Raw genomic sequence first — 27,679 nt, forward strand, 5'->3', positions numbered from 1 at the left:
ATTTTTTATAAAATGATACAACTAACCTTTCAGATTTCCTCTCCTTATCAATAAATTTTTTTTTTTTTTCATAACCAAAAATAAATATTATGTTGAATAAATTGCCTCTTTTGACCGGACCGAAAAAAAAAAATAACCATTAAAAATTTTATCTCGTTTGATAGGGAAAAAAAACCCCAAAAAATATTTTTATTGAAGAAATTATATCTTTTGTTAAGAACAAAAAAAAAAAAAAAAAAAGGTACAAAAAAAGGAGGATTCAAAAAAAAAAAAAATCTCTATTGAATAAATTTTCTCTTTTGATGAAACCCAAAAAAAAAAAAAAAAAAAAAAATTATTGAATAAATTATTTCTTTTGCCCGTGACCCAAAGAGAAAAGAGTAATGTATAAATGGTAATATGTAGGGGCGAGCGCTCGTGTGGCATGTCTAATGTGTATGAAGGAAGAGCGGTCTTGATAATAGAACAAGCGCTCGTGTGGCATGTCTAGTGTGTAGTGCTGCAGAGGTGTCCTACTTCAACCATATCCCAACATCAATGATTTTGACAGGACTAAAAATGAAAAAAAAAAAAAAAAAAAAATGAGTATAAGAATGTATTTTGACAGGACTATAAGAGCGCTCGTATATGAAGGGAACCTCGATCCCGGCCCTGTGTATATCTCGGTTTTTCCATTTCCAATCACGCATTTAATTCCTTTGACATTAAAACAGGGAAGCTTTTTATTTCTAGGCATGCTCGTTTTTTGAAGACTCCTTTCCATATAAAAATAAGTCTCTTGATTCATCTTCCAACTAATCACTCCATGTCAAGATTACTTTCCATCTTTACAGGTTCAAAACCAGAATCTAGTCCTATTTCATTAGTTAACCATCCCGATTCATCTCCTCCTCTTCCATAAGATACAACATTAATTCCCTCTAATCTTGTTACTACTCCCTCATTACCTACCATTCTTACCACACCTTCCAAATCTGGACCACTTTCTCCCCTTCCCTCACCCACCTACACACCTCCACCGAATTCTTCTACTCTCTCATCTTCATGCTCGGCCTCCCCATTTTCCCGTCCTAGCTCACACTCACACGAAAAAATTTCTACTTCTACCCTCTCCAAGGATGCCTCATCACCAACTCCAACACAGGTAAATAGTTCTTCTCCTCTGCCTACTGTTTCTCCTTCACCAAAATATTCTCCACAAGTGCAACCATCTCGGATGGTCACTAGAGCTCAGAACAACATCCATAAGCCCAAAATTTCCTTCTCCCTTCACACCACCTCTTCGGCCTCCCTTGACCCAACCACCGAACCCACATCTTTCACTAAAGCCCATAAACCCCCTCTTTGGCGAAAATGCCATGGAGGAAGAATTCCTTGCGCTTCATAAAAATAACACTTGGTCCTTAGTTCCCCAATCACTCGCACAAAATATTGTTGGATGTAAATGGGTCAATCGAATCAAGAGGAACCCGGATGGATCGATTGCCTGTTACAAAGCCCGTCTAGTGGCCAAAGGGTTTCATCAACGTCCCTGGATAGATTATTTGAATCAATTGGATGTTAATAATGCTTTCTTGTAGGGCACTCTTTCTAACAATGTTGACAATGTTTTAATGCACCAACCTCCGGGCTTTATTGATTTTAGCCGCCCGTCTCATGTTTGCAAGTTGCACAAAGCCCTAAATGGTCTTCGTCAAGCACCTAGGGCATGGTACAACGAACTCAAGTTGTATCTCCTTGCTAATGGATTTTTTAACTCCCGCAGTGACACTTCTCTCTTTATTACTCAACATGGCTCATGTACTATCTATCTCCTTGTGTACGTTGATGACATTATTCTCACCGGCATAATCCTCACGTTATCCGCCAGTTCATCTCCAAGTTGTCCTCTCGGTTTTCACTTAAAGATCTCGGCCCTCTTAGCTATTTTTTGGGTGTTGAAACGACTCGTTGCTTTTCTTGACTCGAAAGAAATATGTGCTTGATCTTCTCCATAAAACCAATCTGCATGAGTCAAAAAAAGTAAGCACGCGTCTATCATCCACCGAGATTTTGAAGCTTGATGATGGGTCCTCCTATCATGATTCTACCGAGTACCGTCAAGTTCTTGGCTCACTCCAATATCTTTCTCTCACTCGCCCCGATGTAAAGTTTTGCGGTCAATAAACTAGCTCAGTTTATGCATTGTCCTTCGTGTCTTCATTGGAATGCCGTGAAACGTGTTCAAAAGGCACATCTCATTATGGCATTTTCCTCTCGGCCTCCTCTCCTCATTCACTCCATGCCTTTGCGGATGCGGATTGGGCAAGTGATGCCGATACTCGCCACTCAACTTCGGCATATGTGGTGTTTCTTTGCTCCAATGCAGTTAATTGGAGTTCTAAGAAGTAATATACCGTAGCTCGCTCATCCACGGAAGCCGTGTATAGAGCAATTGCTTCCGCCACTTCGGAAGTTAATTGGCTCATGAATCTTCTTGGTGAACTAGGTGTGCGTCTTTCTTCCTCTCCGACAATTTATTGTGACAAAATTGGTGCTACTTATCTTTGCTCCAATCCGGTCTTTCATTCACCAATGAAGCACCTGAAACAATTCCAACTTCATCGCTCCAAGCTTAGCATTTTTCCCGAACCCTTGCGCTTGCGGGGGTATGATAGAACGTGATTATAGGGATTGTATAAGGATTATGATTCTGTTGTAATATTCTTATAATTAGTGTGTAATATTCCTATACTCAATGTTGATCTTGTTTCCTACTTTAGGTTTGTTAATAGAGGAAACTAGGCAATCATATTGTGTATATCTTCAACTATTCTGTAAATGAGAAATCACATCATTTTTCACCAAAGTTGTTTAATAAGTACATAACAACACAGCAAAACCAAGGTGCAAAGGCTGAATTTTATGTATATTCCATCAGTACTTTAATAAGTACATAACACCACAGCAAAACCAGAGTGCAAAGGCTGAATTTTATGTATATTCGATGACTTTGCCGTAGATATCAAACTTGAGGAGAGTATAGGTCAACCAGACACTGCAAAGCTAGCTAATGATATTATTGATGATGGAGTTAATTATGTTGCTTTTGCTAAATTTCCACTGAGAAATTAAGTAAGAAGTGAGTTATAAATGAAAAAAAAGATGGGCAAAATATATATATACTACATTTAAATGGGACAAATTTACCAGGCCGGAAGTGGTGATAGATACATTATGTAACATCGTGAACGGTAAATGGAATAATTAATTTTGTTTTAATTTATTACGCTCTCTACGTGCTTACAACGCAGGTCTCATCTCCATATATAAACACTAAGGGCCTGTTTACTAACAGGAATCATTCCTGTTTTTTACTTCCAATTCCTAAAAATATAAAGTAAAAGTACAAATTATGTTTTAATTTATTATGTTGATAGACACCATATACTTACGACTTCTTTCCTACCTAAATCCATCTCACCTTTTTCTCACAAGGCCACCTTCAATCCCTTCAACCCACTCCAGCTCACCTTTTCTCACAAGCCCACCTTCAATCCCTTCAACCCACTTCACCAATCTCTCTTTGTGGCAAATTATCAAGTGACCATGGAAGGTAAGCCACAGAGCGTTTTTTTGAGAGAGAAAAATGACCATCAAAAATAAAATTAAAAATTATAATTACTAAATTTACTTCTTATTTTTTTGCTTTCAAAATATTGAAAGTAAAAAAAATTATTAAACACAATTCTACTTTTTATTTCAGTTTAAAAAATCAAAATCATGATTTTACTTTCTTAGGAAGTAAAAATAAGAAAGTAAAAGCGTTAGTAAACGGGCCATTAGCCTTACAATGAGTGATTAGGATGTCAACAAGTGACCTTATTCTAAAGGGGGAAAGAGTTCTAGAATTAGTTTCTAAAATCCTCCAAAGAACAATCTCTACAAGTTTATAAATATTTATACCATACAAGACAAGTTTAGAGAACTTTACTACTATGTAGACACTACTAAAAAAGAGAGTTCTAGAATTAGTTTCTAAAATCCTCCAAAGAACAATCTCTACAAGTTTATAAATATCTATACTATACAAGACAAGTTTAGAGAACTTTGACTACTATGTAGACACTACTAAAAAAGGCCTAGACATCCCACACTGTTATAGAGAAATCCATAACGCCTGCAACAGAAAAGTTTGAAAAGTTTTTGAGTCATGTAAACTATTCATGTCATCCTTATGTAAACCCGTGTGATGCCTGCGTGGCATAATCTTGTGATACGAGACAAAATACTACGCTTTCTTTATTCCTCGATCTTGTGAAGATGCGACTGGAATATTTGTGAGGTGAGTCAGAAATCAGAAGATTGTCAATATGGGTCAATCTTTTGGATTGGGTCCCCAAATGATGCTTAAGAAAATCAGTTTGGAATAAAAATAGAAGTTACTATTTTCCTATTTTAACAATAATTTTAAAAAAATTATTAATGAAAGAAGTTTTTTTTTTTTTTTTTTATTGCTTAATTGGAGTTATTTTGGAGCATAGTGTTGAGTGGGTACGGTTAAAAAGAAGTTACCTATAAAGCTCCTATTTGTTACACACAACCGTCATCCTTCCTCCTTTAGTACAGGTCCATAAAGTCACTTGCCCAACTTAACATTTCTCTTCTAATCAATGCCCATTGAACCTACCATAAATATAATAATATCACCTAAATATGTTTTCTTTAATTTTATTATTTATAAGCATTAAACTTATAGCTCCCTTCACACGTTCATTATTAATTTTTTTTTTTTTTTAAATTATTCATATCATCTACCATAGTATCTTCATTACCTTAACCAAAAAAAAACCCCTTAATATCTTCAGTTCGACCACATAGATTATTTCTTCATATATATTTTTCAACACTTAATCTTCACTCCATAAAATATTGCTAGTCAAATCACTGTTTGATACAAATTTTTTTGGGATAATTCCATAAAAATGGAGTTTTGAGGGTTAAAAGACGAAAGAATGAAGTCAAAATCCAGTTTTCCAAATTAATGAAATTTTATGAAAGTCGGATGTTGACATGGAAAATTACTATACATCATTTTTTATTCCCAAAATACCTCTCTATTATTGTTATGAAATTATACTACTATCCCTCTCATATCTAGAGAGAAGAGATTTATGCCAATCTTCTCAAACTCTTTTTATCCAGCAGCTCATCTTTCCTCAACCTCCCGAAACACACTGTCAAAATAAGTGTAAAAAGAATGGAGTCAAAATTCACTTTTCTGTTCATTTTCTTTATAAATCATCAGTTCTCAATGTAATTTCCTTTCTAACTTTGATTTCTCCCTCTATTTTACTTATTTATTTTTATATATCTATATTCATACTGTGAAGATCTTGAATTTTCTATTCATTTTCTTTATAAATCTCAATTGTCAATATAATTTTCTTTCTAACTTTGATTTCCCCCTCTATTTTACTTATTTATTTTTATATATCTATATACATACTGTGAAGATCTTGAATTTGGCAGTGGTAGTGAGAGAGAACAGAGAGAATCAAATACTGCAATATTTATTAGTGTCGGTTTAAATGGCAATTTCATTTGTTTAGTAAATTTATTTTAATAATTGTGAAACTTCATTATTTTAATTAAAAAAAAATTACATTAAAATAAATAAGTAAAATATAAATAAATAGAGGGGAAAATCAAAGTTAGAAAGGAAATTACATTGAGAACTTAGAAAGGAAATTAAAAATAAATAAGTAAAATAGGGGAAGGAATCAAAGTTAAAAAGGAAATTACATTGAGAACTGATGATTTATAAAGAAAATGAACAGAAAAGTGGAATTTGACTTCATTCTTTTTACAGTGATTTTGACGGTGTGATTCGGGAGTTCGAGGAAAGAGGAGCTGTAGAGAAGGAGAGTTTGAGAGGATTGGTATAGATGTGTTTCTCTTCTCTCTAGATCGATTTGAAAGGGTTAGTAGCATAATTTCATAACAATAATAGAAGGTTATTTTAGGAATAAAAAGATAATGTAAAATTTCATTAATTTGGAAATTTTGATTTTGACTACATTCTTTTGTCCTTTGACCCCAAAACCCCATTTTTATGGAATTATCCCAATTTTCTTCTAATTTATTTGCTATTTTTTTTTTCTTTACAAATAATATCACTAGCTTGCCTTATTTATTTTGTTGTGTAAGTTTGCCTTCATTTTGACCATTATTTTGTTGTGTAAGTTTGCCTTCATTTTGACCACCCTACAATAGAAGCCCATAATATTTGAATTTGATTAACGACGTAGTATTTCTATAATTCTATATATCACTAGCATAATTTTAGCTTTTCTAAGGATAAGTATATTATTCCAAATAAAGATGTGTTTATTTATAAAATGATTATGTACATATTACCGCAAAAAGTGGCAGCCCAAAGTCTGATATCCCATCCCAACTTCCATTGGGCCCAATCCTTCTCCACACATAGGGCATATATATAGTAGCCTGAAGATCAAAGAGGGGATTAGTAAAATGCTCAGTATCATCCTCAATCTTCTTCTGCAATCAAAGTGAAGGAAGAAAACTATGGTCATTAGTATCGTATTACCAAAAAAAAAAAAGTAGGATCCTCTCCGGTGCTTGAGAGGGCCTAGAGGGTTCATGTACCCTACTAAAGATGTTGATATTGGATCAGGAGATGAGAAAGACTCAAAATCCTGATTCAATTTGAAATCGGTTAAAAAGTGTAAAATAATCCAAAAATGTACTTTGTACCAGCTCCATTTCAAGCCCCATACTCGAGTATGAGCCAACTTAAAACGAATCTAAATCCAACAAAATCTTTGAATGGTCTCATAAATAATAATATTACTTAAACAAAGTAGTATTTACCTGAAGTATGAAGAAGATTGCGTTACACAGAGTGGCCATTATAGCTAAACCTAATCCTAATACCAAATTGTGATTCTCTTCCGTCTCATGTTTGACATGGGAGAGCAAGTCAAATTTAATCGACTCGATGTTGATCTCCATAAGGTGACAGAAAGTGAGGAGTGCAACACCCACTGGGCTCAATATGATCCCAATTATTTTTAATTTCCCAGCTGATGTTCTAAGTTTTAAGCTCTCTTTCCTGCCAATATATATATAAAATAATAATAATAATAAAAGAAGAAAAAGAAAGACGGTAAAGAATAAGTTTAAAATTATTAAGCACCCGAGAATTTTTGCAAGAATGAATATGACAACAGGAGTAAGGTTGATGATGGCTGTGGCAAACGTTACAGACGTAAGACGTAAGTTCTCTAAATACAAATTCTGATACAGAGGACCCTTGGAATTAATATTAATTAGAAAATTTGTTAGTTTGATGACAAATTACAAAAAGAAAGTAGTGTTGGCTAAAGAACAAAAACAAACATTATTTAAATATAAAACTGATTGTAAAAGTGTGTTAGTCCTATGGAGAGTTGTAAACTGTTGATATGTATGATATAAAAACAATCCACACATAAATATAAGGCATATCTGCTTCTATGTCAGATTGTGCCTGTTTTCTGCAATATTTAGACAAAATATCTATTTAGATGATTAAAAAATATTGCTACGACTTTTCCAAATTATATATATTTGGGTTCAAAAAACCTAAACTTTGAAGTTCTCAGTTTTAGTCATCTACCAGTACTCCTATATATTAAGGAATTAATCATATATATATATATCTTGTATATATGTTAGCTTTAATACTCTGTTAGACAATATTTATTAGAGTGGCACAAAAAATCAATCAAGCATGGTAACATTACTCAGCAAGGATATAAACAGAGTTTTGCACATTTTTTCCCAAAAACAGTAGAAAACAGAAGTAATAAAGCTCTCACAAAACAGAAACTAACAAACAAAATCTAACCAAAACAGTCACTCCTTATCCTCAAGCTTAAGCCCAATAGATTGAATAAGCATCTAAGAACTTTAATCTGATATGCGTATAAGGTACACACCTATGAATTTCCCAATTCGATATTTGTGTCGTAATCGTTAATTTCCTCATTACCAATTCGCCATTTTTTTGTCCTGAATGGATGTGTGATATATGTGACAACAAACTTTTGAAAGACTCAATTCACATATACTCAATAATTTTTCAATTAATAATCCATGTGAGACAAAACTCTTCTTAGAATAATAGACTAAATGAGAAAGGTAGATCAATTTACCTAATTATTAAAATTAAAGAAATTAAGAATTTTAGAAAGGTAGCGTCATTTTATGAATATCTTAACCCCACCAAATATATATAAAGTCCAAATTAACATAAACAATTCATCATCATATATTAGCAAAATTTTTATATTTCAATTTTAAAAATAAAACTAACCTTCCCAGATAAAATCTCATATGCAAAGAAGGTATATCTTATCAACTAATTTCAAGTGTTAATTAAAATTTTGTTAACTATTTCCACCATATTTTCAATTATTGAGTGGAGTATTTATTTCAACTTTAACTAATTTAAACGTAAAGTGGAGAAGAAAAAAAAATTCACTTGTTGCATTTGATGATAGGTAGATTTGTTTAGGTTTTCTTATTATTTTTTTTATAAATTAATTGATTATTTTTTTATTTTTCTTGTCAAATAATTATTAGTGTTGCTATAAAAATAATTGGACTAATTGATTGTATGAAAAAAATTGAATAATCAATGACTCAAATAAAAATTTTAATTTTAATTTAAAAATGTGTTTAGAAGTCAGACACTATTTAAAAAATATTTTTAAAATTTTTGTCAAATACCGAAAAATTAAAAATAAAGAAATCATTTTACTTAAAAAATTGTTACATAGAAAATATTTTACAAAAAAAAATATTTTACGCTAAAACAAATGAAGCTTAAAAGTAAAAAAAAATATTACAGATTAAATATTCATTTAATAAAAATTATTTCGGATCGAATTCAATAATAACTTTATCAAATTTGAATTTAGTGGATTAGATCCAAATCCAATTCCAATTCGTTTTAACGTTCTAGCACCATCTGAGTATATCCTATTATTAGGACATCTGGTATAATACATCTAGTTTGGCTGGCAGTGAACTTTTATTGAGAGCCACGTTAGCCCACCCACGATTAAAGAGATCTGCTAACAATTTTTATGTGGAGCCCACCATTTAACTAGCTCTCGCTATTTGCTAGCATTACCGGATGGCCCCCACAATAGTGAAATTGAGGTCTTGGTTTATTTTATATCCATGTAGTCATAATAGGCAAGTAGTCTCGTCATTCCAACCGTTCTAGAACCCAGAAGACCAAATTGAAACTTTCTGATGGTACCAAACTACGAAACCCAAGTGGTGCATGTTGTGACAAATATCGTGAATATATAATTTAAAAAGAAAATTAATAGAAAAAAAAATACATCATGCATAAAGAATACAAAAATTTATTGTGTTTTTTTAACTTCTTTCTACAATGTACAAATCTTTTATATACATACATATAATGCATTCAAATTTTATATACAAACATGCAATGTGTTCAAATTTTATATACACACAAGCAATGCAATATTGTTTAGTATACAATAGTTTGAATTGCAGCCATTAGATTGGTCAAAAAGGGGATTAGGAAAATGTTCCGGCTATCATCCTTAACTTGGCATGAAAAAATTTTAAATGCCTGTCCATTATAACTCCAAGGGTGTCACCCACCCAATCTTGTTTTAATTTAAAATATTATTAACTAGAGTCTAATCCAACCAATTTGACTTGCCAAAAGTACATAAACCCAGGAGCTTAGATTGATTAATTATGTTTTCGTCGTCTCAAACAAAAACAACATTTTTTTTGTGACGATGTGTGTTTTATTTCGGGTCAGCCGAGCCAATAGGATGAACCAAACGAGTTCGGCCTATGTGATTGGAATTACACGGGACCAACTCGATATAATTGGAGGCCTTAAACAAAAACGTTAAATATCTTCAACGGTGACACCACCACCACCATGTTAGTTTTACCATGCTACCATAGTTGCTTTGACTCTAAATCCTTCCTACTCAAGTAACATAAAATTTTGTTCCCAGATTTTTCGAAACGTACAAAAATATGAAAAAAATATTATTATGAGGTTGCATGATTGAGTGGCAAAATAACTAGTTGAAAAGGCTCACATAAGTGAATGGGTACTATTCATTGCTCAAGAGTTTGTGCACACGACAACAAATTGAGTGCTATTTAAATGAGAAAAATCAATTATCAAACATAGTTGCGATGTTTTATTTTATCTTTTCTAGGAGTGACGATTTGTATTCGTTGATCATAATCATGTCGTGTCGATTTAAAGGTATTTTAATTACTAAATAGGTCAATCAAAACACAATCTATTTAATAATGGTGTCAAGAACTTTTAACACTAACTCGACATGTTTGTTAAACAAGTTACACGTGTTAATATGTTTAATGACCTATTTAGAAAAACGAAACATTTAATACTCAATCAAATAATAGATACTAGGGAAAAAAAGAAAAAAAAATTCAATTAATCCAAATATTTAAAGTAAGAATAAAAACATCAAACACCCCGAACCAAGTAAATAGAATACAAATGTTTTAAGTAAAAATCATAATGGTTTATGTTGAAATGGCTAAACTGGTCTAAACAGATAACACGTTATACAAGTTATATTCTTCATTATGACACGTAAGATTAAAAGAGTAACACAAGTTGAACCCCTAAACCCTAAGATGACACGATTAAGTAAACGAATTAACTGTATCAACCTGTTTATGACCTAAATCCATTTAAGGTCAACCTTAACTTGTTTATCTCATGTCGTGTTTGAATTTCATTGACAAACAATGTCAAACTTTGCCACCCTTTAACTTTAATACACCACTAACTTACAACACGAAACATGCAACAAAAACACTTGGAACTAAATGTAGTCAACAACCTCATAAATCCCATCTTATTTGGTGGGGTTTATCTTACATCTTCCTGTTGATGTTCTATATGCTAAGCTCTCTAACCTGCAGAGAAAGTAGAGTGAATTTCAAAGATCGTCACACTAAATTGGTCATGCATGAGATTCTAATATGTCTATACTATGTTGACATTGAAAATGCGTTGGGTGCAAAGTCAACCATTGTTTCTAATTGGTCAAACAATCCCACAAAGTTTGACAGACCAATCAAATTACATAAACTTTGAGTGATAGGGTCCCATCAAGTGAAAAAAAAACACTATAGTACTACATGTAAACACTATTTTCAGGTCTCTATCAACCCAGAGTTAAAATTAAGTATTAGTGATGTCATTAGTACTAATTAAGTGCGCACCCAAGTAAGGTTGAGAGGATGGATGTGACTGTTGGGAAACGTGCTAGTTTTAAAAACTTTTCGAGGGATTTAAATTCATAGATCTTGATTCATTACATAGAGACAAGTTTTATGCAAAAATAAAACATGATGTATCATTCAATTAAAAGATTGAATACTTACATCAAGGTTTGAGTAAACCTTAAATCTCTCCTCTAAAGTGAATGTTCTCACTTATTGTAGATCCCTTAGCAAGATGCATTCTCTTTGGATCTTTATCTTCTTGGTAATTGTTTTGCCTTTAGGAATCACTCATATGCCTCCATGAATGACCTTGGAAAACTAGGCTTGTGGGAGCCTCCATTAGATGAGAACACTAACCCTAATTTTCTAGAGAGAGAAAATTTATTCCTTTTTCCTTCTTCCAAAAATCACCCTAAAATATACATAGACCATGTATATTTATAGGCAACATAAAAATAAAGAAAATGAAACAACAAATCCTTCTCAATCTCTAATTCACATGTCTCAAATCTAATATGATTCCAATATCAAGTTGGGCTATGAGTGAGAATCCATTGGGCCTATTATTTTATTGGCTACAATGAATTAATAATTGGCCCGGTCCATAGACCCAATTCAATTAATTCATAAATTAATTTCTACTCCACTAAAAGAAATTAATTGAACTCCAATTAAATAATAAATAATCTCTAAGTCAATATTGCACTTTGACCCCTTTATGCATAATTTGTTATCGGAAAAATAAAGCCATCAATCCGACTACTTAATTAATATATTTATTTTGGTACCATTGATTATTTCTGGCTTGATCACAATAAAAATATTTGTTTGACAAAAAATAATAATTTAAATAAATAAATATATAATAAATCATTTTGTCTAAAAACATACGAAGGCCTTCGAATTTATTTTGTGATCAACCATAATCAATACAAAATAAATACAAGTAGCAATGATGCAAATATTGAAAATATAACTCTCTAGCTATTAATTACATAACTACCCAAAGTATCGGTCTAAGGATCCCGAAGAATCCGCCGAACAAATCAAAGTAATTATTAATTAATAAAAGAGTTTATAATTTTCTCATGCTTAAGAGTCAAATGCCATGACGGTGATAGGGAACAATTGCATACGACGGCTCTCGCAATATATCTCAACCTAACGCGGATCCAGTTCAAGTCTTAATTAATTATGAGTCCATCCATAATTACCGACTATGAACCATTTATGATTACTATTTATATTCATGTATTGATCGCCATCACATACATATATAAATATCTCTTGCAATCAAGTGGACACTATCAATTCTATAATGAATCGAAACATAATACATTGAATTCACCAATTGTATAAAAACATAAATATTTTATAAACGTCAGGAACATATGTCACTTTAATCCAAACAGGAATTTGCTATGCCAGGGCATATAAATCCCAACAGCTTTCACTTGCCCTCATAGCCAATTCAAATTGCACCTAACTCCAATGTTATCCAGATGATGATCAAAATTATTGATCAATAACACCTTTGATAATGGATCAACAAAGTTGTGTTCCAATGCAATGTTCTAGCCACAAGTACATTTTCCTCATAGCCAATTCAAATTGCATCTAACTCCAATGTTATCTAGGTATTGATCAAAACTATTGATCGACGACACCTTTGTTAATGGATCAACAAAGTTGTGTTCCAATGCAATGTTCTAGCCACAAGTACATTTTCTTGCCGGACAATATCATGTAGAATATGATACTTCCTATCAGTGTATTTTGTTCATCTATGGAACCTTGGGTCATTGGTTTGGACTACTTATGCACTATTGTCGCAATATAGCTCGATAGGCAGGTTAGTATGCTCCACAACCTCTAAATCAGTGAGATCAAACCAATAGGCTTCTTTTTGCGGCCTTTAAGGCTGCAATATATTCCACCTGCAGGTTTGAGTCAGTAGTTGAAATCTGCTTAACAATCTACCAACTGATTTCCCTTCCATTAAGTGAACATACACTAAGTCATGAACCTCATAGTATCTATTTCTGATTAAAAATCAGAACTAGCATACCTGACTAGGACCATATCATCACATCCATAAATGAGTATGATATCATTGATTCTCCTTAGGTACTTAATGATATTTTTCACAACAGACTAGTTGTCAAGTCCAGTATTGGACTGATCTTTACTGACTATCCCTACTATGTAGCGGATGTCCTGTTTGGTATAGACCATGGCATATATGAGACTCTCATATGCCGAAGCATATTATTCCAGTCTCATTTGCTCAATCTCCTTTGATAGTCTTGAAAAACTACTTACTAGAGAGAGCAATCCATATCAATAAAACAAGAACTCATTCTTTGAGTTATGCATACCAAACCTGGTCAAAACTTTATCAATGTAGGATTATTAAGATAAGCCTATTTTCCTTTTAACCTGATCTTGCAAAAGCTTGATCCTAGGAATATAGCTTACATCTTGAAAATCCTTCATTTAAAAGTAATTGAACAACTACCTTTTTATTGATGACAAAACTTCCACGTCATTATAAATGAGTAGGATGTCATCAATATATAGAATTAAGAAAAATAATGACATTCCCTTGTACACTAATGATTTATTCACTAAGAAATCTTCTGGTATCTTTTTGTAGATTAACTTGCCTTCCATAGGTATCACCCTACTAGAAAGTTCTACAAGATCCCAGAATTTATTAGAATACATAGATTCCAACCCTGATTTCATAGTAACTCGCCAAAACGATCTGTATCCATATCGGTTCACGCTTCCGTGTAGCTTACTGGGTCCAACTCATGTTTAACAGGGATGTCCATAACGGTCTCACCTAAAAACATGATTCTGTCAGATTGGATAATTATTTTCCCACTACATCAATGTACTGATGAAGGAATCTGTGTACTAGATGATGCTGACGCATCAATAGGGAATTCATCTATAATTCTAAATCTCTATACTAAGTGTGTTCATATGCAGTACATCTGGTACTCATACCATATTCTCTAACACTATGCTACTAGGTATGTGATTCATAATATGATTCTCCTATAGATAAACAGTGAGTGTAAAAAATCAACTTTTATCATTGAGATCATAAAATAATCCGTCCTAGTGACTTTTAGAGTAGCTATCAAATCTATCATGCGTATGATCTGTTTCCAACTTACTTGTCCATATCAAGTGCACATGTGCAAGACTACCCCATATGTGCATGTGATTCAAACTAAGATTTAGTAAAAAACACAGCTCAACGGTATCCTTGAGACAGATTAAGATGGAATGCAATTCATAATGCGCATCGATGTCATTAACGCTAAACTCTTAAATGAAAGAAATAATATGGCATAACTGATCATAGATCTAACCATGTTAAGTGGAATTCTGTTATTCCTATTTGACACCTAAATGCATTTAGCGTCAATTGCGAAAAACTAGTATACAACACCCTCATTGACTATATAGTCTTTACACTATCCTAAGAAATACTCATATCCTCAATCAGATCGAAATGTCTCGATAAGTTTACCTAATATGTGCTCCATATCAGTCTTGACCTTCTCAGAATATACCAAGAGTTTAAGACTTGTGTTGCATCAGATAAATTTATCCAAAACGTGAGTAATCTTGCTTGGATGTTCATAAGACCACACGTGTCAGTGTGTACCGACTCCAATTGTCCTTTATGTCTATTTCATCTGGCTGATTAAGCCCTAAGAGTTATCTATCCTTCAAAACAGGGTTCACAAGTTTGGTTTAGGCTCCTTTGCCTCACTAGGTAATTAACCTTCTTTGACCAATCTTTGAATCTCATTTTGACTGATTACAACCCAAAAATAGACACTAAAAATAAAAAGAGTCAGGAATAACAATTTTTCTCTTAACATTCAATCTAGAAGATGCAACATTAGTTTCTACATCCTGCAAATCTTAAGAGCTTGTGATTATAGTATATTAACCATCTTTCAATGCACCAGAAGCAATCGCATATCTATTCAATTTTATAAAACCAGTTTTACAAAATAACAATACAGTTTTATAAACCACAAGTGAAACACGAACTAGATTGCGTCTAACTTCTGTGCATAAAGATAATTCTCTGATACTAATATCCTCATACTCTCTAATTTCAGATGTAAAACTCCCACTGACTTAGCTACAACCTTGACATCAGGTCAAGTATAAATATATATCCATATTATCGAGGCTTCTGGATTCCTGAAATCCTTGCAACAATTGCAAACATGTTTAGTGGCTCCAGAATCTATCCATCAGGAATTAATAGATACAACCACATAACATGGCTCAATGATTAAATATACATTTTCCTATGCCACGTCATTGCTTAGACAATTCGTCCTTGAGTGTCATAGTTAGCGGCAAAAGAAACAATTTCCTTCGGCCTTAACATACACTGCCTTATTCCCTTTAACCTTTTAGATACCCATGTTTTGTGCAAGCCTAGTCCTATTATCATCCTTCTTCTTTGCTTTGCCCTTCCACTTGGGCCTAGAAGAAGATGATATAGACTAGGTTTGATTGATAGGAACGCCCATACTCTTGATTATTCCTTCATCTGTTACCAATTCTATAAGAATATCAGCAAGTGTGAACTCAAACTGATTCCTTATTTAGTTCACTCTAATAGAGTCGAATGAGTTTGGTAACAAGGCAATAATCATGTCAACTTGAAACTTATCACCCAAGTCAGCCCTATTGATCTCCAGCTAATTTTTAAATAATAAACAATCATTTTCCAAAATTCGATTTCATACTGGAGTTCTTTGGGCTATCTTAATGCTATTCAAGTCTGATATAGTACTTTAGCATACTCTCTATCTAATCTCACCAAAACATCTTATTGACATTTAACATGATGCTTGAAGAAAATAAAATAATGTAAATGTTAGCTTTGGAGCGTATTCGAGGTAATCTCTAGAATATTGCACCAAGTCATCTCATTTGCCTTATTTCACTTATTCAAAGCATTAATGTTCTCTTGGGTATCTTAAAGTAAAAAGAATTAGATTTAGGAGTAGTAAATACATTTGTACCCTTACGTTGTGAATAAAATATCTAAGATCCTTTTCCAGTCAATATTAATGAGGTCCAGTTATATTAAATATGTAAGCAAGCAGATAAACTGGATTAGACATAATTAATCTTAATATAAATGCATTCAAACAATATGTAAGGTGAATTATTAATACTGTCATGCATATTTAAAATTAAAATGAGTTTGTTTACCACATAATATAATAAATCTCAATCAAACAAGAGATCATTATCATTATTAGTAAACAATCCCTTTTAATTAATGCAAATCCCTCAACCCTGTAGTATAATAAATCAACCAATCAATATGTCAATAACTTATCCTGATGGAGGAGTTCATTATTACTATTGTTGGGATTCATTTGCTATTTGATGAGTACTTCTATTAAAATAATAATATGTGGGTCCCTTAACCACTGTATGAAAAATCGGATAATCAATACGCCAATAACTTATTCGGTTGGCGAAGTTCATTATTACTATTGGCGGGCAAATCCCATCATCTCCATATATCTTAAGACAATGCCTTGTCTATCTATATGAAATGATTCCCGATTATGTTTAGCCTTTCTAAAATCACCTAGTGTAGACCACTCCGTTGGGGAGCTAACACTATTGATTTTAGATTGAGTGTATAACGTTATTAATGCTCTAATGAAAAATAAAACATTAAATATCTTGTCATTATAATCTAGACTCTTTAAATCATGCGTAGGGCCTTATTTTTAAAGATCTAATTACAATGAACATTTAATATTATTATTTTCATGAGACAACCATTCTTGTAATATTAAGACTCTTCAAATTATGCGTGGGGCCTTATTTTTTAAGATCTAATTACATTGGCGTTAATAACGAAGGCCATAGGGTAATGTATAAAAATCCCCGCTCCCACTCAATTTTATATCATTCATAATTAGGGTTTTCATTTTATTCATTTACATGATATAATGCATGCAAAACGTCTTGATTTTAATCCAATTAAATTTAGAAAATATTTGGACTTTAAACGATTCACTAATATTTAATTTGAGGCACACTTTAAAAATAATTTACAAAAATAATTTTTCGTTTCCCAATAAGTGCTCTCAAATTAATTAGTAATCAAATTCAATTAATTTTCATAATTTAATTAATATAAATCAAGTCATTTAATTAAATATCATGGATCCAATGCATGAATAATAATAATAAACAATTAATTATTCCATGCATCAGTTAAATAAATAAATAACAAACAGAAGCAATTTAAATGGCCAATGGATTCAGTTTTTAACATTTATGTGCTCTAAGTAATGCGCGAGGGTCTATCATTAGCCGCGTCACATGGGATTATTTCCCATCAATCCCTCTTGATCTCCGGCCAAAACCTTGCCGCCGACAACTCTCCGGTCGCCGGAAAATCGCCGAAAAATTTCAGAAATTAAATAAAAATTCCAGAAATTAAATTAGGCTTTAAAAAATTCCAGAAAAATTCTGAAAAATTTCTAAAAAATCCCAGAAAATTCTTGAAGCCTAATTCAACCCTCTTGGACCTTCTTGAAGCTTCATAGCATCCTTTGACGAAGATTACATGGCTTTAAAAATATTTACAATTTGAAATACAATGGAAAAAATTAAATTACATCATTGAACTTTCAAACGGCTAAATCAAAGCCTTAATTACATTCATCCAAAGATAAAATTACATTAATTTAACCTATAAGCTTCATCCATGGCCCAACCATACATCATCATTCATTCACAATTATTTATACATCATTATGTATCAATATATATCAACATATTAAATCATACATCAACATACATCAATAAAAATATATATGAATATAATTTTGGATCCATGAATGATGATTTTCATAAAATCATGATCTCTAGTAATGAATCAAACCATGCTCTGATACCACTGTTGGGAAACGTGCTAGTTTTAAAAACTTTTCGAGGGATTTAAATTCATAGATCTTGATTCATTACATAGAGACAAATTTTATGCAAAAATAAAACATGATATATCATTCAATTAAAAGATTGAATACTTACATCAAGGTTTGAGTAAACCTTAGATCTCTCCTCTAAAGTGAATGTTCTCACTTATTATAGATCCCTTAGCATGATGCATTCTCCTTGGATCTCTATCTTCTTGGTAATTGTTTTGCCTTTAGGAATCACTCATATGCCTCCATGAATGACCTTGGAAAACTAGGCTTGTGGGAGCCTCCATTAGATGAGAACACTAACCCTAATTTTCTAAAGAGAGAAAATTTATTCCTTTTTCCTTCTTCCAAAAATCACCTTAAAATATACATAGACCATGTATATTTATAGGTAACATAAAAATAAAGAAAATGAAGTAACAAATCCTTCATAATCTCTAATTCACATGTCTCAAATCTAATATGATTCCAATATCAAGTTGGGCTATGAGTGAGAATCCATTGGGCCTATTATTTTATTGGCTACAATGAATTAATAATTGGCCCGGTCCATAGACCCAATTCAATTAATTCATAAATTAATTTCTACTCCACTAAAAGAAATTAATTGAACTCCAATTAAATAATAAATAACCTCTAAGTCAATATTGCACTTTGACCCCTTTATGCATAATTTGTTATCGGAAAAATAAAGCCATCAATCCGACTACTTAATTAATATATTTATTTTGGTACCATTGATTATTTCTGGCTCGATCACAATAAAAATATTTGTTTGACAAAAAATAATAATTTAAATAAATAAATATATAATAAATCATTTTGTCTAAAAACATACGAAGGCCTTCGAATTTATTTTGTGATCAACCATAATCAATACAAAATAAATACAAGTAGCAATGATGCAAATATTGAAAATATAACTCTCTAACTATTAATTACATAACTACCCAAAATATCGGTCTAAGGATCCCGAAGAATCCGCCGAACAAATCAAAGTAATTATTAATTAATAAAAGAATCTATAATTTTCTCATGCTTAAGAGTCAAATGCCATGACGGTGATAGGGAACAATTGCATACGACGGCTCTCGCAATATATCTCAACCTAACGCGGATCCAGTTCAAGTTTTAATTAATTATGAGCCCATCCATAATTATCGACTATGAACCATTTATGATTACTATTTATATTCATTTATTGATCGCAATCACATACATATATAAATATCTCTTGTAATTAAGTGGACACTATCAATTCTATAATGAATCGAAACATAATACATTGAATTCACCAATTGTATAAAAACATAAATATTTCATAAACGTTAGGAACATATGTCACTTTAATCCAAACAGGAATTTGTTATGCCCGGGCATATAAATCCCAACAGTAACAACAGGATTTAGGTTAACGATAGTTGAGACATAAATTGCAGAAGTTGAAGTCAAGCTCTCTAGGTACAAATTATGATGCAATGATCTCCTGAAATCAAAAATTTAATGATAAAATGTTATTAGTAGCTTGACAATTATAAAAATATAGCTAAATTTTAGGGTAAGTATTACTTAGAAATTCTTGACTTAAACATTTGGGTGACATAAATAAAAATAATAGAGAACGATAGTGAAAGTACGCATCCATTTAGTAATTAATGGAGATTCAAATCCTTGGAATGAATGAATTTACATACCCAAGCAAACCACACACAAATGTAAGATATACCATCTTCCATGTCAGCTTAGGTCTATTATACCTGTAAGAGAAACATATATATTTAGATAACAAATTATTCTTTGATTAAAAGAATAAATTTTTATATATATGATTATATTACATCTCTAGCTTGCATGTGGTACAGTTTTCAAATGCATCCTTTTGCAAGGATATGACACTCACACCCATACACACACATACATATAAAATCTTCCCTAGCTAGCTAATATATGAAAAATGTGTATGTGCATGTGTGTGTGTGTGTATATATATATATCACACGAGTACTACCATGACTTGTAAATGGTGAGAGGAGCCAATGAGATTTCGCCGAAGCTAAACCGATAGGCGATGAGAATTGAGGTGGCCATAGCGTGAGTGATGGCCAGTTTGTAAAATATGTCAACTCTTACATAGATGGTCTGTACAAGAAGCATAAGTAGAACTGGAATTAGCCATTCGGGAAGGGGGGGTGTCACTCTGTCACTTCCATTTTATAGTACCATGGATGCAATGAAATTAATAATATATTATATGGCCCACACAATAGTGAAAATTGAGGATTTAGATTCTTTTTACATCTGTATAGTCATCTTTGACTAATAATGTCTACTATTTTGCGTTTCTAGAACGCAATTAAGAGAATGATCTCCAAAGACAAAACTGAAGTTTCTGATTATACGAATCCCAATCTGAGTACGCAAGAGAATGAGCTCTTTGTTATATACACACACACATACACGCAGTCGTATAATGCGCGCATATGGTGTAGGTTTTTTTAAGGGAAAAAGAAAAATCCATATATAATTAAAGGGACAAACGACCACTTGCCCAATTGATAAAAAGATTCTCTAGAAAGGTTGAATAATGTTACTAACTTACTACGTACTTGCGAAGTCCAATATTAATACGTAACTATGTACAATAACATGTACATAAATTATATTCACACAAGCTGCTATTACATATATATATAATGGAGGAGGTGACCTCATTTTATTTGGTAACCTTCACTTCTCGGCAATACAGTGCATAATTTCTCCGAAATTTCCCCAAAGTAGCATCAATTTAATATATATATATATATTGCAATTATTATGACTTGGAAAATGATGTACTTGCAAGTAAGGGCATTTGATAGCCACAGAAGAGGAGAGGGGAAATATAAAACATAAAATAAAATAATGGAATGTATGTATTTCATTTTATTACCAAAGACAAAAGTCGGGGTATTTCTTCAATTCTGTAAATTTCTATATGTGTGAAATATTGAGTATACACACGGAAGCAATATGGTATGGAACAGTTGAGAGCTATACAACACATTAATAATTTCTTATATAACATTCAGATTGTGACTGATCATAAGATCGAATACGTGGAACGAAACATTTTGAAATATTCGAAAGAGACATTGAGAGAGGGGGAGAGGTCTATATATGTACACAGAGAGAGAGAGAGATTTAAAATCATAGAAGTAGATCGGGTTAGGTAAATAATATAATAGTATAACGTACAACGAGTACCGAAAATATAATCATTCTTTACATCTATATGGGTGTTCATTTCTTGTCCACATAAACACCGATAGGTCTATCTATATGGGTGTTCATTTCAGGCCTTGCTATGCTTTGCAATTTTTTAGATTTTAGCTCTTTATGCTTTTGCTTAGCTTCACTTGGCTTCCTTTGTTTCCTTTGCTTGATTTCCTTACTCAATGCACCTACCCAATTAGGACCAAACACAATAAGTAACCAAAGATAAAATAAAATAAAGACACGATCAAACGAGTACTAATTCCTATTTGTTTCCAAAGAAATACGGCGTTGCCAATTCAATCCCCGGTAATGGCACCAAAAACTTGGTGGTGTGTTGCTGGCACCAATGTTTAAATGATGCACTAAGAATGTGAATCTGTAATGTGGCCAATTTTTAAATTGGTAAAAGTCACCACTACCTCTAACTAAAAATATAGCTAGAGTGAGTAGGGATCGTCCTAAGGAATTGTGGGCGTGTTTGCAATGGAAATAATATATAGGGTTAGTAGGTCGAATGATCAAAAGATAGTTGGATTGATTGATTAAGCTATTATGCAAATTAATTAAAGCAAGCAAAAGGTAACAATTTAGAAAGAAGAGAAAAGATATAGAGGAGAGGACTTGGGGTACTAGAGCTCACCACTAAGCTTGACTTCACTAGACACTAGCAATTGTATATCAATGGGAAAATTAAATTGTAACTTGTATGTGTGTGTGTGACATTAATTGAAACTATGCATGGATGACAAATAAGTATAGATTGTCAAACCAATTTAAGTGAAAAGCACAACCTATCAAATGAGACCAAAATCTATTCAATGAAACCACAATTTATGCACACACTACCATCTAGAAACATACACCACTTGAATTCAATAGCATGGAATACCAAGAAATAAGAATAGATTGTCCACCAATCTATGAATCTAAAGCAACTACACTACTTCTACACTAAAGACATGAAAATTAAACTAAGTAAGCTAAAAGTGTGGCACAATTTATCAAGAAACAAGTGTAAACCATCAAATAAATTACAAGTGTGTTCAATTAAGTACTATGTTTTGACCATCTCTAGATTAACTCCATCCATACACATTGACATGCATAAATTCCACTAGATATAGAGAAAAGCACATGAATCATCCATTCTAGCATACATAGACGTATGGGTAGAAATAGATAATCAATTGAAAGTATTAATCCATACACATTAAGTAGAAACCACAAGATATATATAAATCCAAGATCAAAACATTTGTTACAATAAATCTCCAAAAATATACAAAGCACTAGGTCTAGGAAGCAAACTTAGGGGTTACTCTAGCCCCAAGTAGATGTCTAGCCACTCATTGAAGTAGTCATCCAACCATCAAGGGCTATCTCCATGGTAGGCATGACCTCCTTCTTGATGGAAACCCTAGAAGAATGGAAGAACTCCCAAAAGGTGTAAAGCTCTCTCTAGTCTCTAGGCCCTTTTCCAAGATATGAGATGTGTTGATGATATGTTGTTATACTCTTAAAATGGCTCCAAATCCTTATATAGGTAGCTCAAGTGTCACACACAATGGTCTAGGCTCGTACACCAAGGTCCCTCCAATGATTGCACAATGAGCCAACTTTTAATGAGCTGGAATTTGTTTTATTTCAGACTTGAGGAGGTTCGATCGATCGAACTTTGGTAAGATCCATCGAATACTGCAAAGATCGATCATCCATGGCGGCGCCTTTTTGATTAAAGATAAATCTCTGAGATATTTTGGAAAAGAGACAAAAGTGGTAGGTGGGGTGGTAGGTGTGGATAAGATTGGATAATATCGAATAATTTCGATTGATCGAAGAAATGTTGGATCGATTGAACTTGTTGTATTCTTTTGGATAAAGACAAAAGCTTGGATCCATCTTGAAATGTCTAGATCGATGAATTCCAGATCGATCGAAGTAATGTTGAGATCGATCGAACATGCTGAATTTCCACACTTTGCTTCCACTTTGCTCCTTTCTTCCATTCAGCTCAAGATTGCTTCATTAATGCTCTAATTTGGCTGAATTAACTTATTTTTGGAATAAGCACTTGAAAGAGACAATAACATGAAATTAGAATAAAACGGGAAAATAAGATAGATAAAGGTCCTAGAATGCTCAAGCTTAAGGGGTTTAAATGCCCACTTTTCAGCGCTTATCACACCCCCAAACTTAAATATTGCTAGTCTCTAGTAATGAACTACGAATTAAAGGAATAAAATGAACAACTGAACATCTTGGAAGACTTAGATCGATCTGAAATGAAGTTCGCTCAATATACAGAGAGCTGAAATATGCAGGAAATTCTCGATGGAACTGAGAGATGATTGGATGCAGAGATGGGTGTTGAATCGATCGAACCTATTCCGAGATCGATCGAACAGGAACAATTAAGGAAAAATTCGAAGATCTCATTGAAAACATTAAGTGCATCACTAAATCTCTTCATAGATTGGATCAACCAAAAGTGCAGCTTCCATATGCCTTTGAAAAACTTGTCCCTTAATGTAGGGTTTCAAACTTTGCCCATTCACCTTGAATGTGTTACCATTCTTTAAATTTTGAATTTCAACTGCCCCATGCGGCGTAACAGAGATGATCATATATGGACCTTCCCATTTGGTTCGCAACTTTCCGGGGAAAAGTTTTAACCTAGAGTTGAAAAGCCAAGCTTTTTGACTAGGCTCAAATGATTTCTTCACAATGTGTTTATCATGAAAAGCTTTAGTTCTCTCTTTGTAGAGTTTGGCATTGTCATAGGCATTATGTCTCAACTCTTCCAACTCATTCAATTGGAGTAAACTATTCTCTCCGGCTTTGTCAAGGTCAAAATTGAGCTTCTTAACCGCCCATATAGCTTTGTGTTCTAGCTCAACCGGAAGATGGCAAGGTTTTCCATAAACAAGTCTATATGGAGACACGCCAATGGGAGTCTTGTATGCCGTTCGGTAAGCCCACAAAGTATCATTCAATTTGTGCAACCAATTCTTCTGGGTTGTGTTAACCGTTTTCTCAACAATATGCTTAATTTCCCGGTTTGACACTTCTACTTGCCCACTTGTTTGAGGATGATAAGGAGTGGCGACTTTATGAGTAACGGAGTACTTAAGAAATAATTTCCTTAAGAATTGATTGCAAAAATACTTTCCTCCATCACTAATCATTGCTCTTGACATACCAAAACGAGTAAAGATGTTTGATTTGATGAATTGAATAACAATGGAGTGGTCATTGATTTTGGTAGCATAAGCCTCCACCCACTTAGAAACATAGTCAATGGCAAACAAAATGTATTGATATCCAAAAGATATAAGAAAAGGACCCATAAAATTAATGCCCCAAATGCCAAAGATTTCAACAACGAGAATATTTGTCAAGGGCCTCATATCTCTTCTTGACATTGAACCCATATTTTGACATCGCTCACACTCCTTACAAAAATTGTAGGCATCTCTATGGATGGTGGGCCAAAATAGCCCACTTTAAAGCACCTTTAAGGCGGTCTTCTTCGCACTAAAATGCCCACCGCATGCAAGGGTATGGCAAAATAAAAGGACGCTTGGAATTTCACTCTCTGGAATACATCTTCTCACAATTTGATCTGGAAAATATCGAAACAAGATAGGGTCTTCCCAAGAATAGTTCCAGATGTTGGCAAAGAAACGTTTCTTTGCTTGCTTTGACCAATTAGTTGGGAGCTTGCCAATTGCAAGAAAATTCACAATATCAGCAAACCATCGCATTTGCCCATTAGAGACTTGGAACAATTGTTCATCTGGAAATGAATCATGAATTGGTGGGCTTGGTGAAGATTCTACTACCAACCTTGAGAGATGACCGACAACCATATTTTTGGTGCCTTTCTTATCTTTGATTTCAAAATCAAATTCTTGAAGAAGTAAGATCCATCTTATCAAACGAGGCTTTGTTTCTTTCTTGGTCAAAAGATACCTCAAAGCAGCATGATCAGAATAGACAATGACTTTTGACCCTAAGAGGTAGGATTGAAATTTATCAAGAGCATATACTACAATAAGTAATTCCTTCTCGGTGGTGGAGTAATTCAATTGAGCTCCCGAGAGGGTCTTGCTTGCATAGTATATGGCGTATGGAATTTTTCCTACCCTTTGCCCCAAAACCGCTCCCGTGGCATAATCAGAAACATCACACATTATTTCAAATGGTAATGACCAATTGGGAGGTTGCATAATAGGAGCAGATGACAACAAGTCACTCAATTTGAGAAAAGCATCTAGGCATGCTTGATAAAAGACGAATGATGTTTCCTTGGCAAGAAGATTGCACAAGGGTCTAGCAATCTTGTTAAAATCTTTGATAAAATGGTGATAAAAGCCGGCATGACCTAAAAAGGAGCGAACCTCTCTTACCTTAAAGGTGGTGGCAATTCAGAAATAAGCTCAACTTTTGCTTTATCAACCTTAATTCCCCTTTTTGAGATGACGTGACCCAAAACAATACCCTCTTGAACCATGAAATCACTCTTTTCCCAACTAAGAACAATGTTTGTTTCACGACATCTTTTAAGCACTAAATTTAGATTTTTAAGGCATGCTTCAAATAAAGACCCAAAGACAAAAAAATCATCCATAAAGACCTCAAGATACTCTTCCATCATGTCCGAGAAAATTGACATCATACACCTTTGGAATGTTGCGGGAGCATTGCACAAACCAAAAGGCATCTATCTATAAGAAAATGTGCTAAAAGGACAAGTAGATGTGGTTTTTTCTTGGTCTAAGGGGTCAAGGGCTACTTGATTATAATCCGAATAGCCATCAAGGAAGCAATAATATTGTTGCCCGGCTAATCTCTCTAGAATTTGATCAATGAATGGCAAGGGGAAGTGATCTTTTCTAGTGGCGGCATTTGATTTGCGGTAATCAATGCACACACGCCATGAATTGACGATATGCTTAGAGATTTCCTCACCTTTTGCATTTTCAACCACCGTAATCCCCGATTTCTTGGGAACTACTTGAGTTGGACTCACCCATTTGCTATCAGAGATTGGATAAATGATACCGGCATCTAAGAGCTTCACAACCTCCTTTTTAACCACTTCTTTCATGTTTGGATTTAATCTCCTTTAGGCATCTCTAAAAGCTTTTGCATCCTCTTCCATGAGTATGCGATGCATGCAAATAGAAGGATCAATCCCTTTTAGATCCGCCACACTCCATCCTATAGCTTCCTTATTTTCTTTAAGCACATTTAAAAGAGTATCCTCTTGATCTTTTTCAAGATTAGAGGAAATGATGACCGAAAGAGTTTCTTTCGGGCCTAGAAAGGCGTACTTAAGAGTGGAAGGTAGAGTTTTAGGCTCAATAGTTGGTGGAGATATTAGAGATAGAACCGGTGGAGTGCTAGAGATTGGAGGAAGAGGTTCCTTTGGAACTTTCCAAGGTGGAAAATCCAAACTTGCAACAGATTCCATTAAATCATTAACTTCACTCATTGATCCTTCATTGTCAAACCCACAATTCTCATACATTTCAAGAAGACAAGATGCAAGGGGATCATCGAAAAGAAGAGATGAAAGATTGTCCTCAGTTGGCTTCTTTATAATCATAGAAGGGATGGACTCCTCCATAACCTCATCCATGACATCTATGAGACAACACTCGTCTTCATCTATGGGATGTCAACTTGCATTAAAAACATTAAGCTTGACCATCATGTTACCAAAGGAAAGGTCCATAACCATGGATTTACAATTAATGGTAGCATTTGTGGTAACAAAAAATGGCCTTCCTAAGATGATTGGAATGTGATTAATAGGATTAGCAACCAGCTCGGTATCAAGGACCACAAAATCAACCCGGAAATAGAACTTGTCAACTTTAATGAGAATGTCCTCAACCATGCCCCTAGGAGTTTTGATGGATTTATCGGCCAATTGAAGTACCACTGAGGTTGGCTTCAATTCATTCAAACCTAGTTAAACATACACAGAGTAGGGAATCAAATTAACACTTGCTCCTAAGTCAATAAGAGTTCTACGAACTTCATGGTTTCCAATCACACATGAAATGGTCGAAGCACCGGGGTCTTTG

General features: G+C 33.4%; 1 protein-coding gene across 1 annotated transcript; it reads right to left on the bottom strand.

Moving 5' to 3' along the window:
• Positions 1–1,005: 1,005 nt before the first annotated feature.
• LOC132267499 (WAT1-related protein At1g25270-like) lies at positions 1,006–27,228 on the bottom strand. Its single transcript, XM_059768658.1, has 6 exons — positions 27,073–27,228; positions 7,202–7,302; positions 6,877–7,117; positions 6,593–6,701; positions 6,400–6,489; positions 1,006–1,223 (listed from the first exon to the last, which is right to left on the bottom strand). The coding sequence occupies exons 1-6, from the start codon at positions 27,226–27,228 to the stop codon at positions 1,006–1,008; spliced, it is 915 nt and encodes a 304-aa protein (XP_059624641.1).
• Between the last annotated feature and the right edge of the window lie 451 nt (positions 27,229–27,679).

The sequence above is a fragment of the Cornus florida genome, unplaced genomic scaffold (assembly GCF_030987335.1).
Source record: "Cornus florida cultivar Cherokee Brave unplaced genomic scaffold, ASM3098733v1 CherokeeBrave_3.0.0_Hap2_Chr07, whole genome shotgun sequence".
NCBI lineage: Eukaryota > Viridiplantae > Streptophyta > Magnoliopsida > Cornales > Cornaceae > Cornus > Cornus florida.

Bases quoted from the DNA above. Each gene is read 5' to 3' on its own strand.
- LOC132267499 (XM_059768658.1), bottom strand. From the start codon at position 27,228: ATGGATGAGGTTATGGAGGAGTCCATCCCTTCTATGATTATAAAGAAG. The intron at 7,118-7,201 runs GTGCTTAATAAT...ATATATTGGCAG, and splicing joins ATTCTTGCAAAAATTCTCGG to GAAAGAGAGCTTAAAACTTA. The intron at 1,224-6,399 runs GTAATATGTACA...TCTGAGCTCTAG, and splicing joins TTGGGCTGCCACTTTTTGCG to TGACCATCCGAGATGGTTGC.